The 14,534-nt window shown below is 41.7% G+C and overlaps 2 protein-coding genes across 2 annotated transcripts in view; both read right to left on the reverse strand.

Annotated features, from left to right (window-relative positions):
- LOC104278182 (retinol dehydrogenase 7-like) overlaps positions 1-7,958 on the reverse strand; it is an 8,913-nt gene extending 955 nt beyond the window's left edge. Inside the window, exons 1-4 of the mRNA XM_009875083.1 lie at positions 7,953-7,958; positions 3,307-3,637; positions 1,527-1,785; positions 137-300 (exon numbers count right to left, since the gene is read on the reverse strand). Coding sequence (XP_009873385.1) covers positions 137-300; positions 1,527-1,785; positions 3,307-3,637; positions 7,953-7,958 — 760 coding nt within the window. The remainder of the gene's footprint in view (positions 1-136; positions 301-1,526; positions 1,786-3,306; positions 3,638-7,952) is intronic.
- A 3,022-nt stretch (positions 7,959-10,980) lies between these two features.
- DHRS9 (dehydrogenase/reductase (SDR family) member 9) overlaps positions 10,981-14,534 on the reverse strand; it is a 4,503-nt gene continuing 949 nt past the window's right edge. The window contains exons 2-4 of the mRNA XM_009875081.1: positions 13,257-13,515; positions 12,051-12,214; positions 10,981-11,207 (exon numbers count right to left, since the gene is read on the reverse strand). Coding sequence (XP_009873383.1) covers positions 10,981-11,207; positions 12,051-12,214; positions 13,257-13,515 — 650 coding nt within the window. The remainder of the gene's footprint in view (positions 11,208-12,050; positions 12,215-13,256; positions 13,516-14,534) is intronic.

The following is a 14,534-nucleotide window of genomic DNA, read 5'->3' on the forward strand; positions in this document are numbered from 1 at the left end:
CAGCAGGAACGTCCTGTGTTTGCCTTGGGTCCTGGGCACCACTGAAAAGAGCCAGGCTCTTTACAGCCTTTCTTGAGGTATTTATATACATAGATAATATCCCTCCTGAGCTTTCATGCACTCCTTTTCTACTTACATTCAACAAAGTATTTTTCTCCATAGGAGTCCCTGGTCTCAGGAGTCAGTCTGTTCCAAAGTCGTAAGAGATGTTTCTCAATGACATCTGAATTAACTTCTCCTGCCTTAAAGAAATCATGCTCAATAATGCTTACTTTCATTCCAAAATGCTGCATCTCTCTCCTGAGAGAAAAAAAACAACAAACAGTAGCCATCCCTGACCACCCAATAATGGCATAACCATTAAAATAAGTTGAAAGTATGTCACATAAATGAATATTTAAAACTGATCCTTATCTTCAAATGTCAGGATAATTTTAATATGTTCATATTAGCTTCCTAGCACGTACCTGTCCTGTAAAAGCACAGCAGGCAATTAACTCTGAGGAAAAAAAAAACAAACCACGAGGTAGATTCACAGCTCTCTGTGTGATTTATGTTAGACTGATGCAAAGGCTGCAGCAGCCAGCTGCATCTTAGCCCATTGTATTAACAAACTAAAACTTCTACCTATTTCAAATACTGTTGCCTCACTTAAGCTTCCAGCAGGAACAGATTATTAAAGTTCCTAGAAAAAAGTAAAACTGATTAGAACTTTATTCTCCGCTGTAAGGTTAAATGGCTACAGTTAAGTGACAAGAAGTTAGTGCGATGGAATTTAATGTGTTTTCTGGTAACATGGTTCCCTCTATGTAATTTTAAGTTGTAACACAACTCCTTTGGGATGAAAATGGTCTCTTAGTCTTGCTGGGCAGCTCAAGAGACTTAGGCAGCTCTGTTTCAAAGTGTGCAAAGGAATGGACCACATGTACATTAGCCATTAGTTTTTATTATATTTACTTGGGGTATAACTTTCTTTATATAAACATTCCTAATAGTTTTCAACTAACTTTCATAGTCCTTGTGAAGACTTGGCTCACTGGACTAGGTGTTAGCCTTCTCAAGGCAGTACAACACAACTGGCTTCAGGGAAAGGTGCTCAGCTTAGTTTTCTGAAGTCATGGGTACCTTTGGTAATGTGGTTGCTGCCTGGAATTGCCCATCTCAGGTCATTGTGGAGCATTAGAGCAAAATAAAATGGGTTGTAAGTGGGTAAGTACAACTAAATACAACTTGCCCAGGCTATACTGTTAATTTACTTTCAGATACATAGTGGATTCACATGCCCAAAAGGTGCGTGCTAGCCATTTGTCCAGGACATGAAAATATTCCCCAGTGCAGTTTCCTCTTGGGTCAGTTCATAGTACTGGAGATTGAAATCCCAAACAAGTGACCAACATCCTCTTATTTTCCCTTCGCCCTTTAGGCAAGATTTCCAGAGGGAAAATGGGAGGGGCAAACATAGCCACCCTCCTTCAGCACATCTGGAATCTGTTCGTGGATCCATGCATGTATTTTTAGCTACTCACCGTAAGGTGTCGGAGAAGGCTTCCATGCCCCATGTGGACAGTCCGTAGCCACCCCCTACAAAAGCCATGAGGCCTTTGGCATTGATTAGGTTGACTACTCTTCCGTCAGCTTTTTTCAGAAGTGGCAGAAGGTTGAGTGTGATTTCAATCAGTCCCAGCAGACTAACATCCAGCACTGAGTGGAAGTCTTCAATCCTCAGCCAGTCAGTGGGTGCTACAGGTGCTTCTCCTTCAGCGTGGATCACCAAGCCAAAAAGCCCTAAAAGGTTTACAAAAGCATTTATTTCAATGAGTGACAATATCTTACTCTGGAGTTTCACACGTAGCATTGGGAACTAAGCACACAGTTTGCAAAAGCTTCAGTGAGATAAACGTGGGTGTCTGGAGTTCGCTTAGTATGATCTACTCTGTATATCTGGCAAAATCTGGTGAAGGCCTTAGGCCTTTAGGCCTTAGGCTCTAAAAAAGAGCATGGTTAAAGTATTAAAGAAAAAATATTTCAGTTGGAGCTACGGGCTACCATACTGAGTTTTATTATTCAGATCTGCTGAAGTATGTGAGCTCCTAATATGCACTTCTGTTTTTGAGAAAATCAGATAGTCTACAAAAAAGTGGAGAGACTGATTTTTCTGGATTAGGGTCTAAAGGTCTGATCCAGATGTGCGGAATTAGTCAGTCACTAGCATCCGAAAATATTAGCTTAACTCTGTGTATTGATAATACTGCTTTACTACCTTATCTAAAGTTCCTCAAGTAATTGATAAATAGTGACGCTTCCAAGAGTTTGCTGAAGTACAGCCTGTGTCTGAAAGGAGAGGCCGAAAGTCCAGCCCTCAGCCTCCATAAAGTCTGTGAGCCTGAAGCGACAGCGGTAGCAGTGGTTCCCCTGACCAGGAACGCACAGCCCTTCTACAAGCTGGGAGCAGGGGCCTGCTGCAAGAGGTAAGTGCTGGTAATTATGTTGTCCTTTCCCTTAATTACTGCATTCGAGAGTGGTCTGGTACCCTCATGATAAGGCCAGCAGTGTTTTACAAGCTTTGAGGAGAAATTCCACTGGTAGAATATATGTATTTTGCTGTTACAGCTAGTTAAGTAATTAACAAGCCTATTGAATATTCGGTATAACTGTACATTACAGCTGGTAGTTGCAGTGCTGTGATCCCCTTTGGCTGCCCTTAACAATGTCTAATCTGAGCTATGGGTGCTGGGAAAGAAACATGTATTGTTGTGGTGGAATGTATTTGCCACAGAGATTTTTATCACCGTTTGCCAACATTGAAGTTTTATTTTTTAACTCCACACCCAAGCACAAACTCTCCTTCCTCTTTTAGGCAAGTGCTCAGAGGTGTATGATAGCAGTAGGGAGAGCCACGTATGTAACAACTCTAAGAAAATCTGTTGAAACAGCAGGTGTTTGACTGTTACAGTCAGTGCAAGTGTTGGTGTGAGCACTGCAAAAGTCGGGCTTAGCCATGCAAAACCACTCTGCTGCTTACTAAAGGAGGGCTGAGGAAGCCCTGCCCCAGCCTTTTTAAATTGGGTGGGCTGATTTTTTTGTCCAGAAAGTTATTTCTGTTTCCATTTAACACCCAATGAGATTCTTGAAACGCGAATGAGGAGAATCTCTTTGAACTGAGGTATGACAGAACTGAAAAGTGAATGCATTTCATCAGTAAGAAAAAAAATGCCTCTGTGGAGAGTGGAGAGGCACTAGAACTTTTAGTTTGGCCAGATTTGATTATATTGAATCATATTTCTTGGAAATTACCTTGCCACTTACCCTTGCCAGCTGTCTCTTTGGTCACAAACACCACAGTCCTGGCAATGCTTTTGGAGTCAGCCAGGTTCAGGTTGACTGTCTTCAGTGAGAGTGAGCAGCAGGACTGTAGCTCTTGGCCTCCTTTTTCTGTGGCACAGGCAGCAATGACAGAAAACCCTCTTTTGTCAAGCCATTTAGCCAGTGAGTTTCCAAGCCTGGTGTCACAGCCTGTTATGAAGACATGCTTTCCACTCAGGTTTCTCACTCTGTGACTGTCTCTGATGAGCCAGTAAATGATAACAGACAGTATGGAAGCCAAAATTGCTATGTGCAGTGAGTCTGAAAGGGAGAGCTACAAGCAAACAGGTTAATGATCTAGAAATGCAATGAAGCAAATGTGCTCAGCCAGCCCCCCCAGCTTCCTCGGACACAATTCCCGTAATAAGGTGGGGGAGAGCAGGGGTGGAAGTTTTGGCACAATCTGATCGGGATCCGTGAGTAATACGTGCCTTGGCAAAACCTTCCCTATCTTCCTTTTCAATAGATTTTCACTGTTTCCAAGCTTTGCTGACCTATTTTTTTTTTAGTCAGCCTTTCTTTTCAGGACATTTTAGACTGAAAGAAATGACTGCATCATTTCTCACAGTCGTGTCTGGGGTTTTTTTGTGGACATTGGTGACTATTTGTGGTAATACCAGTGAGAGGAATTCCTCTGGGAAGGACAATTTTCTTTGACCACCTGTATGATGCCACCCAGACTGCTCTTCTAATCTGTAACATGGAGGCAGAGTGACCCCAGGAACAACCAGAAAAGCCTAAGCTGTAGTGGTGGGTCTGATGACTTATTTGCTGTGGGACTCGTGTTGTGTGATGGTGAGTGACCTTAGACAAGGTAGACTTTGGGGCAGTGCCTGAGTCTTCTGTCTCCTTCTGTTGCCTGCTTAACACTGATACACAGCCCAGTAGAATATGTTGTATAGCAAGTGTGTTTGTATAAAGAAATGGGGAAATTCATGGAGATGTTGCCCTCAAAACCAAAAAAATAGCACCGAGGCAACACAAGGTTTCCTAAGTCTGGTGAGGAGGATACTGTTTGCTTACTGTAAAAATTTTTGATTCTGTGATTCTGTGAAATGTAGAATACAGTACTTGCCACATAAATTCTTCATTACTTTTTTTGATTACTTTTTCTTCTATTTGTGTTTTTGGTTTGTGCAAGAATTAAACACAAATAATTCATTAAAGTCAATATTTATGGGAAAGCTGGTAAACATTTTCCAGACATTCTGTTAAACTTTTTTAACAGGTGCTAAGCAGTCACCTAGGTTCCAGTTATCTACATATGTATAGAGGTGCAGACATCTGGCCTTTAAAATGTGATTGTATTCAAAGAATGAAGTGATACTTAGGAAAAAAAAAAAAGGCATTTGTGATTATTTTTACATCCCAAAAAGTACTCTAAGAGGAAGGGGTGTTTCTTCTTTAACTCATAGCTGTCTAAAGCTAAGCATTCCTTTGGCTGATTTTTGTGTAACCTCCTTGCTACCTTAAAACACAAATATTAAAGGAAGCCAGATGTATTAGGCCTGGTTGCTACAGCCTGTCTGTTATTCTTATTCCTACTGAGTCAGTGATTTGGGTTTATTCTGAATCTAAGTTTTGCTGTCATCTCACCAGGTAGGAATGGAAGGAATCTCAGAATCTCATAGTGAATGAATATTGGACTCTCATTAAATAATTAAATCAGTCACATAGCTGATAAATGATAATAAGTGACAACATTTATTGCCAGTTAATGATATTATTTTACATAGTTGGGTGCCTCAGTACTCATCAATATGGACTTCTGAGCTACTGATTAATGCTCTCTGATTTTAAAATGTAAACAAATATATGTAGATAAGAGTTTGCTTCTCATTCCGCTGCAATCCACCGAGAGGCTCCCACCAAGACTTTTGTGGTTAGATTGGTCCCTGGGCTGCACTGGTTATTTTAGCAGCCCATCTCATTGCTGTTTTGAGACTCTTGTCATTGGCCATCTAGTTCAGGCACTTCACTTAGATACTTGGCTTTTTTTGCTGTGAATGTCCCTGTTAAGTCTGACAGGGATTGCAGTGTTCCTGAATGTGTGCACTTTGGAATCATCTCTCTACTGTTTCACTGAGTTGGTGACATATATTTTCTGAGAGGACTCACAGAGTATGTTCTGAAACAGTGCCAAACTGTGTGAAAGAGTTCAGGCTGGTTCAGGCTTCTGTGCTGTAAAACGAAGCCTGAAAACAGGATATTGCAACAGCTGATCATAGATGCCCCCAGTCCATTTGCAACAACATGCCAGGCAACGTCATTTCCTTTGACCGCTGATTTAGAATTTGGAGCTAAGCTGGACAGGCTCTTGTAACCCCATTCCAATAAACTTCAGCAAGCTGCTCAGTGAGCCAGTGCTGTGATAAATCATTTTAGGGCTAAATTCAACTTTTTCCCAATACATAATTAAATGAAATAATTAGAGATTTAGGGAAAAGATTAATTCAGTTGGAAACAGGAGCTGTAAATCACACTCTCCTTCCTTGGCTATGCTGTAGGGAGGAAGGAGCGGGCAGTGAGCTTGCACTACTGGAAAGCAGGTTAAATTTGGAGCTGGACTTTGTGGAAAAATCCTGGAGTGTCTAGCCAGGATGCCTACTTGGCTCCTGTAAGATAAATACTTGGGACTGCTCTGGTTCGTGTTAGTCCCTGTGTTTAGGTAGCAATAATTGGCACAGAAGTGGTGTAAAATAAGGGGTTCTAAAGGCCACAGCTGAGAGGGCAGCACTGCATGTGGAGCCTCTGCTGCTCCTCTCTTCCCTGTCAACCGTGAGCCAGTGTTCCTAAGCCTGTAATCCCAAACTGCCTAGTTCTTCCCCAAAATCACATGGTCATTCAGTGCTGAGCACCATTACGAGTTTTGCCCTGATGGAGCCTTCTGGCAGTATTTATTCTGCTAGATGATGTCATTGTTTCTGGAAGGAGTCTGGGGTCAGAATCAAAGAAAATGGTCTCAAGTTAAGTTTTCTTCCAAGAAAATTGTCTAATTCTGTGAATGTATGATGTTATGCAAATTATTTCTTGTCTGATAATTGTGGAGCACTAAAAAAGCCACTGGTCTTCCAGGGGCATATCGATTTTGAAATAGCTGTCTGGAGTGGCAAAGAGTGTGTTTCCAGAGAAAATGTCCGCATGATATTTTAAGAGTATTGATATATCTTCATAAATATTGAATTCTGATTACTGATGTAGCCAGTAAATAGCTAAAGGCAAATTCTACTTTCCATTAAAACTTTAATATTTGCCTGGTAAATTGAGAACTTGGCTTCTTATGCCTAGATGAGTGCCATTATAAAAGCAATTGATTTTAGAGAAAAGCAGCATGACTACACAAAGAGCCCTTAAAGACCCTTAGATGACTGCAAAATATAGCAACCCTCTGCTTCTCTGCACTAGAGGAAACTGAAGCACATAGACTGTGTTGAAGGTCATGTGTTACTGTTTTACTCCCACAGGAAATTTGCTTTGGTAGTAATGCGAAATAACCTCAGGTTGGGGTGAAGTTTGGGTTCTGGGTGTGCTTTGGAATCCTTCATCTGTCCCTGTGCTGGCAATGTGAACCTCCAGAAATCAGTGCTCAGCAATGGCTTGGAGTGATGTGGCAGGGATGCTGAGGAAGAACTGCCAAGGGGAAATGTAGGGACTGCGGTGTTTCTGAAAAAGCACTCATACAGGACTCAGTGGAAGGTTTAGGTGTATCAGACAGTGTTCTGATGGGTCACCCAACAGTTCTCCAGAGTCTAGGAAGTACAAACTTTAATAATCGGTCACTTTGACAGAGCTACAAAACCCCTGGTCTTCAGTTGACAAATTGAACAAATATGCAGGCTCAAACATATCACATCTCCCACTTCTAGGTGAGCTATGCACAAGCCCTGCACATGCAGGGTTTTGCACTTTGGTTTCATGGAAAATGAGTGCTTTTTCATATGCTGTGTAAAAATGTCAGTGTGGTAATTCAGTTTGGTGGTCAACAGATAACTTAAGATCTTCCTTAACACATCACCTTAAAAGAAATACGTCTCCAAACTCTCCTACTCAGCATTTTGCAGGGAGATGAATGTAGTCTGGTACAATGGGGGCTGATTTATCAACATAATTGTATCTTTCCTCGTGTGGCTTGTACTTCAGATTTCCACCACAGCATTGCTAAAAGACTCAGGGAAATAAACCCCTGTAAACTCTTAGGTGACTGACCCAGTAATTTAAAATAAAGGAGTAGAGAAAGGTTCCAGATGCTGGGAAGAACATTTCTGAGTTAGCATTTTATTCAGACCCTGTAGGTGCTTAGATAAGCAGCAATTGTTAAAATCAGTCTAGAAAGGAAGGGACTGCATGTTCCCTTGTCTGGCACTCAAAAACAAATGCTTTATTTGTCCTATTAGCTATTCTGAAAATGCATGTAATGGGTACTGCTCGCTCTAACAATAGACACACATTCTTGTTTTGTGCTGTTACTCATGTTTTGTGGAGACATCTGCAAGCTCAGTCTATACCTCTAGGTGCTCATGAGTTGCCTTCACCAGTTATTTCCAGTGTCAGAACATAGAAACAGCCCAAGCCAAGCTTGTGCCTCAGACCCGCATGGTGGTAGTTTCCAGAAAAATCTCACTGTAAATTCTGTGTCTGGTGGTGCTTTCTGATGGCTGTACCTCGGCTGACAAGCAGGGCCCCTCTCCCTGCTGTCGGTAACGACTTGTGATGTGACTTAGCGACCTTAGCGACTTACTTGGTATTAATCTTCTGTATACGCTCCGTGCCTGCCTCTCCTAGCTATGTTGTATAAGCATTGCTGGCTATATAGAGTAATCTACAGAGCCATGGGGACTGTGAAGACTCATTAGGGAGAACTAATCCGCCCAGCTGGAACAGACTGATGTGTGCTGTGTCTGAAACCTGCAGGAGTCTTCCCATTGATTTAACAAAGATTGGTTCAGACCTCTGCCTTTTCTCCTGCATGTGACCCAGTTATTATCGATATGACCTGTTCTTTTAAGAGGCAGATGTTAGTTTATACTCTGCTTGATGGACAGCTTTTCCTCCTCCAGTTTCTCTCCCTGCTGGTTTTGGCTTGGGCCTGGAAATTCTTACTTCTTTTGCTACTCGAGTGCCATACCAGCCCGAGCTGTGGTGTTGGTTGTTACTGTGCTTCCAACACTGTCGGGACAGTCAGCCGACGTGCACAGCTTGCTCCAGACTTGGTGGCTTCTACAGCCCAAACCTGGCAGACATGCCTGCTGGGCCTGCCTAGTCCTGTCTGGCCTGATTGAAATGACAGGCTCTGCAGCGTCGTTGAAATGACCGCAGAACAGGACTCCACCAGCATGCACAGCCCATCGCCGGGGAACGTTTCTCCAGCAGTGTCAGATCAAGAGCGCTGCTATTGTAGGTAGCTATCCTTTGCCACACAAATGTAGGAAAGAAAAACAAAAAAAGAGTTTCTCTTTCTCTACTGCTGATTTTTATTTCTCAGCAAACTGCTTTTGAACTGTAGAAAGCTGAACAGGTCCTGCTTAGGATCTCAAAAAACATTGAAATGGGGAATTTTTCCACTAAGTGCCCTTTTTCACAGAGGATCCTCCAGCTTGCTCACACACAGCATGCAAGCGTGCTTAACAGAAGAGAAATGACATAAGCAAAATGTGAACTCCCTATGTAGCTTTCTGCTAGAGAGCTTGGGCTGACATGGTCTTTCATCTGCAGGAAGCAGCACTTGACTGATTTTGCACGGATTCCTTAGGCAGCCTAACACTGGGGAAGGAAATCTGCTTCCCAAGTGAAAAGCTAGAAGCTAATGTTATTCCCACTGGATAAGTGAAAGTTTTGAAGTTCACCTTCCTGTGTCGGTTCTAGGTCCTGTGGGTGCAGCCCCCCAGGCAGTTCTGACCTTGTGGAAGTCATGAGTCTTCTCCTGAGCAAGTTCTAGTCCCTAGAAGCACACATCTAAGTATGCATCTGCCTCATACAGTCTTGTGAGCAGAACAGGTTTTGATAGCCATAGCAGAGCACACTGCTCATTTCCAGAAGTCACTTTTTTTTTTTCCCCTGGCATTTTAGTAACAAATATGTCTGATTCCAGGAGAAAAAATGCCAGCAGACTCTGAGCCCTTCATGCAGTAATACATTGAGCAGCTGATGTTTTTCCTGTGTTTCTAATTTAAATAATATATTTACAGCTAGTGTGCCAAATTCTGTTTGTATTTTCCTTTAAATGTTAACCTTCACAGTGCCAGGGTCTTGCAGCAGCTGACAGTAAATTTGTGCTCTGTCAGGGACTTAATTAAACCAGCTAAAATGTAATTTCTAAAGATAAAGATCAAAGTAGGTGGTGTAATTTCATACTCTTTGTTTCCCTAATCACTTTTGGCTGAGTAATCTTGCTGGAGGAAAAAAAAAAAAAGCTTTGGCTTCTAGAAAGGTTCTGTGTAGATATGCTACCAGGGCTGTGTGCTAAGTTCAGAGGACTAGATTCACGTCCCCAGGGCCCGATGCTGCCCAGCTCTGCAGGAGCCAAGAATCTCATCAACCGAGATGCAGCGATCTCTTGCCTGGAAATCTCACAGCTCATGCAAATTGAGACAGGGAAGCTACTAGTTCACCAAACAGCTACGCAGTAGCCTTTGGATTAAACAAAGAGATCGGCCTTCTGTCACTTTAATTGACAGAAACTTGGTTTTAAAATAAAATCTATTAAGGCAATGTCATCAGTATCTCAGTAAGAGTAGCCAGTTGAGACTTATTCAACTCAAATGTGCTCTAGGGTGATTATTTTTATGCCAAGAAATAGCTCACAGACTTGAAATCTTGCAAGCTCTGATTTTTTATTTTTTTTTTTACATAAATCTCCTGACCTTAGCTCTTCTACTGCCTTCATTGCAGGTATCGGGCCCCCGTAATTGGATCTACAGTCTGTATTTCTGGATATGGATCCTTTACAACAGAGCTGGTAGAGCTGGACTTGAGAGATGCTCAGGATTTAGCAAGAAGACCAGGAAAATGCCTTACCTAAGCTTTGCAAAAGTCTTACAAAGAGCTGTGACTACAGCTTGACTTGGGCACTTCATTGTGCTCTCTGTCCAGTTAGAACTGTACCAAGGAAAAGTAAGCACAATTTCCTTGGCCTCAAAACTGAATAGGGCTGACTGCTAAAGAAAGCAGCATCAGGAAAAGGCCTTTCCGCTCTCATTCCTAGATTATCTTGCAAGAGTTCACTTCTCTCAGAAGAAGACCCTGTTCCCATTCCCTCCTCTGTCCGAAATCCACAGACTCTCCCTGCCGTAGGGATGCAAAGCCACATTTCCTACTTTCTGGAGATAATTTTGTCTTGCAGATCTCTGTGAAAACTGGAACCTTCAGGGGTTCTCCAGCTGAGCACCTTAAAGGAACTGAAAAATCCCAGTAATTTCTCAAAGTTTAATAGTTCCTTTGTTCTTTCTGGTTCACACGTTAAAAATGAAATAATAACCTTTTTTTTTAAAATGGTAGCAGATATTGGAGAAATAGATTAATTTCTAATATTTGTAGGGAATACACTTGTATCTTCTTGATATAGAGGACAGATCTTACAGAATCAGCCTGGTCTGTGATGGGGAATATATTGGCAAATATTTACTTTGCATGGGAAACTGCAAGGTCTGCTCTGTTCTGCAGCAGTAGGAAGTCTTGTATAATTGCTGGCATTTTTGAGAGTGGATTCCAAAACAGCTTAGCATCCTGCCCGACAACGTAATGGGCACGTGGATGGAGGCTTGTTAGGGCATGCTCCATGCACTGAACAACCGGTGAGATGTCCTCGTTAAGACAGATCTCAGACAGTTTTTGTTTCTTTTCTGCATCTGTAAAGCTCAAAAAAAAATATCATTTAGTGACAGCCAGGCAAGGTGACTCTTAACTCTTGCCCCCACATTGGTCTGTGCAATTTCACTTGGGAATTGGCATTTCTTGTTTCTCACTATGCAAGAATTTCTGAGGACCAAGTGCCCTCCATAATGACCTTGTGATATAGCAGACCCCAAGACCAGTCTATTTGCCCTCAACAGTGGAACGGTCACGGCAAATTTGGGCCTGAATGGTCTGAGCATGCGCAACCATCATTGACAGTAGCTCAAAATAAGCATAACAATTGAAGAGGCAAAGGGAAATAGAAATGCTGTAGGTGTAAATGAGTCGCTTGTAGTAAGGAAATTGTTTGTGGAAAGTTGTGAAACACAATTGTAAAGAAGAAATCTGAGCGACAAGAAAAGCCAAAGATCAAAAGACAAGCAGGCTTAGCAAGTGCCTGTCACACAGGTTCTGAATGGCTTCCTGCCCACTGGGGCTAGCAGAAGCAACAGGAATTGATCTCTCTTTGATTACTAAATAAATAAACAATAACGACAGAAAAACACTTTGAGCACATTAATGACATCATCAGGTAAATTTTTTCTGTTTGGGAGTTAGCAAAAGGCTTCATGCCAACATGAATAATTAGTGTTTTTCTGAGATTTGAATAAATCTTCCCAGAACAAGTCTTTCATGTGGACAGTCATATTGTGATGCAGATGCGTTTGAAGAGTAACTTCTCACATCACAGTCTTTCAAAATTCAGAACGATTAGAAGATAGAATGCTACACTGCAAGGCTTTCTCAGCAAGAAATGCATTGCCACTTTTGACACAAATGTATGAAAATTGCCTCACCTTTCTGGAAATACTCCTCTCCATACTGCATTTTAATATCAGGGGGAAGTTTATTCCAAATAACCTCCTTCTCTTTCATAATCTTTGCTGGATTGGATAAAGCTGTTTTGAATAGTCCAGGTCGAATGCAACAAACTTTAACTCCAAAAGCTTTCATATCTCTCCTGCAAACACAGCCCAGATTTAATCACATTAGATAATATTATAATTAAACCTGTGGGATTTTTTGCTGTACTAACACTTTTTTTTCTACCTTTACATGGCACACCAGCACGCAAGTACTCTGAGGTTTGTTCGTGGTTCTGAAGCTTCAGCTTGTTATCCCTGAGTGAAGGAGGGATGGCTATCTTACCTGCGTCCCAGGGTGAGAACACGTGCGAGCAGTGACTGTGCAGTAGCTGGCATAGCGTATCTCACATCCTAGCTCTCCTCGCAGTAGTTCCTTAGTTGTCTAACATGTCTGTAAGACAAGCTGGCTGCCTAAATGCAAGTATTTAGAGCCATTTTACATGTCTTAGGGAATCCCTCTTGACCTCTGCCTGATGCTCCAGACTGGTACAGTTCCTCCTGGTGCCATCTCAATCTGTTAGCCCTGTGTGAGTGTCCCAGTATTTAAAATGACACTATATATTTAGGCACGGAATCTCTCCCTGTCTATGTTACAAGAAGAAGCCGTCACGGCCCCCAGGATTAGTTTACTATGTTCTCTAGATCTCTCTAATGATCAGCATATATAAGAGAAGGCACTTTGGAGAACAGACAAAAGTTCCTATCATGCAGTAACGCATGGTATGCATTTTTTTCAGGATGAGTGGCTGCTGGAAGTTTCTAGGTCCACTCTTCAATTAGGAGAATTAGTTTCATATTGCAAAGACATCTTGGTTCCCTTGAGTGGAGCTTCCTCTGCAATAATGTCTCTGCACACTAGGATAGCTTAGTTTTAAATCTCTAAGAGTACCAATTACACGGCAGTGGTACGTGAGATCAGCCTGTGTGCCCAGCAGGCTTTGTGCCATATCAAAAGTGGCATAATCTGTGTTGAGCAAAAGAACTTTCAAGAAGAATTAGTCTAAAATGCCTAATGTTCTTCAGTTTTACAGCAAGTACCAGGATTGTAAATCAGCTCCTTTTCTGCATGTGCCAGATTTTATTTAGTATATGAGCCTTAGGAAAATGAGTGGTCTTTCCTTATAGCAAAGGTTATACCTTAAGCTGTCATTAAATCCTTCTACCCCAAACTTTGAAGGAAAATAGCCTCCACCACTGAATGCCAGGCGACCTCCAACACTGGATACATTTATTATCCTTCCCTTTGCTTTTTTTATCAAGGGAAGCATATTTATCGTAACATTTATGAGTCCAATTAAATTAACTTCAATTGGTTCTCTAAAGTGCTCAATATCCAACCAGTCTGTAGGAACTGATGGTCCCATAATCCCAGCATTATTGACAAGTCCCCAGAGACCTGCAGGGAAAAAAAAAGGAGGAGGAGGTCAAGAAGATTAATTGAACTAGATGACACTTCACAGAAAACCAGTGAGGGACCAAGAATGTAATGAAGATTTGGAGGAATTGCTTGAGAATATCTTGCAGTATTCAGCTTTATTCTCAGTGTTTAGGTTTTATCACCACGTTTTCCATCACCCTTTGTGTAGTCTTCCTCTTGCCACAGCATTTTGTGGTTGGGTGGTTTTGGCTTTTTGAAGGAGAAAGGGAAGTAGAAGACCAGGTATGGCAAAGAGCAACTATATTGGGTGACAGAAAATGTGTAAGAAATAGGCCTGGTCCTTGGTACAGGTAGAATATCCTGAGACACAGGTAATGGTTCTGAGATGAGTCAGGTGCTGGGACAGTAGAGAAGAGCTCTTGATAATGAAAAAAAGTATTAAAAAATCCTTCTCAAAGTTTTGCAAACAAGATTGGGACTGTGTGGCAGAGAAGGCTTTTGTTATTCTTTGATCCTCCACTGACATTTTTGTTGCAGCAGAGAACTTACACCTCATGCTGACTGACATGCCCCAGCTGGAAATGGGAAGGATCTTTTTTCAAATGAACAGCCAGCTCCAAAAGATTAGGTGGAGGCAGGGAAAAAACACTACAATGATTTGAAAAAAAAAATAAATCTGAGCCCTCAGAAGTGGGAGAGGAAAATAGAAAAACATAAAACTAGTTCTCCTTTTGTATTAGCTGTCAGAGTTGTGTGAATGAGTAAGGTCAGACTTTTGCTGGTCTGACCTTACTCATAGTTTTTCTTGGGGAAAAGATCACTTTTGGCCTGAAACCAAACACAGTTTCAAATAAAAAAAATTGGCAAGTTATAAGCAATTTTATGAAGAGATGAAATGTGAAATGGAGATTGGAAATTAGCATTAAGTAGAATTGGTACTAAAACATATGATAATAGACCAGATTTAAGAGACTGAGGTAGCAGAGTCCAGCCCATAGGATCTTGGGCCTTTGTAAACTACTGCGGTGCCACTCCTG

The sequence above is a fragment of the Apaloderma vittatum genome, unplaced genomic scaffold, assembly GCF_000703405.1.
Source record: "Apaloderma vittatum isolate BGI_N311 unplaced genomic scaffold, ASM70340v1 scaffold7458, whole genome shotgun sequence".
NCBI classification, from domain to species: Eukaryota; Metazoa; Chordata; class Aves; order Trogoniformes; family Trogonidae; genus Apaloderma; species Apaloderma vittatum.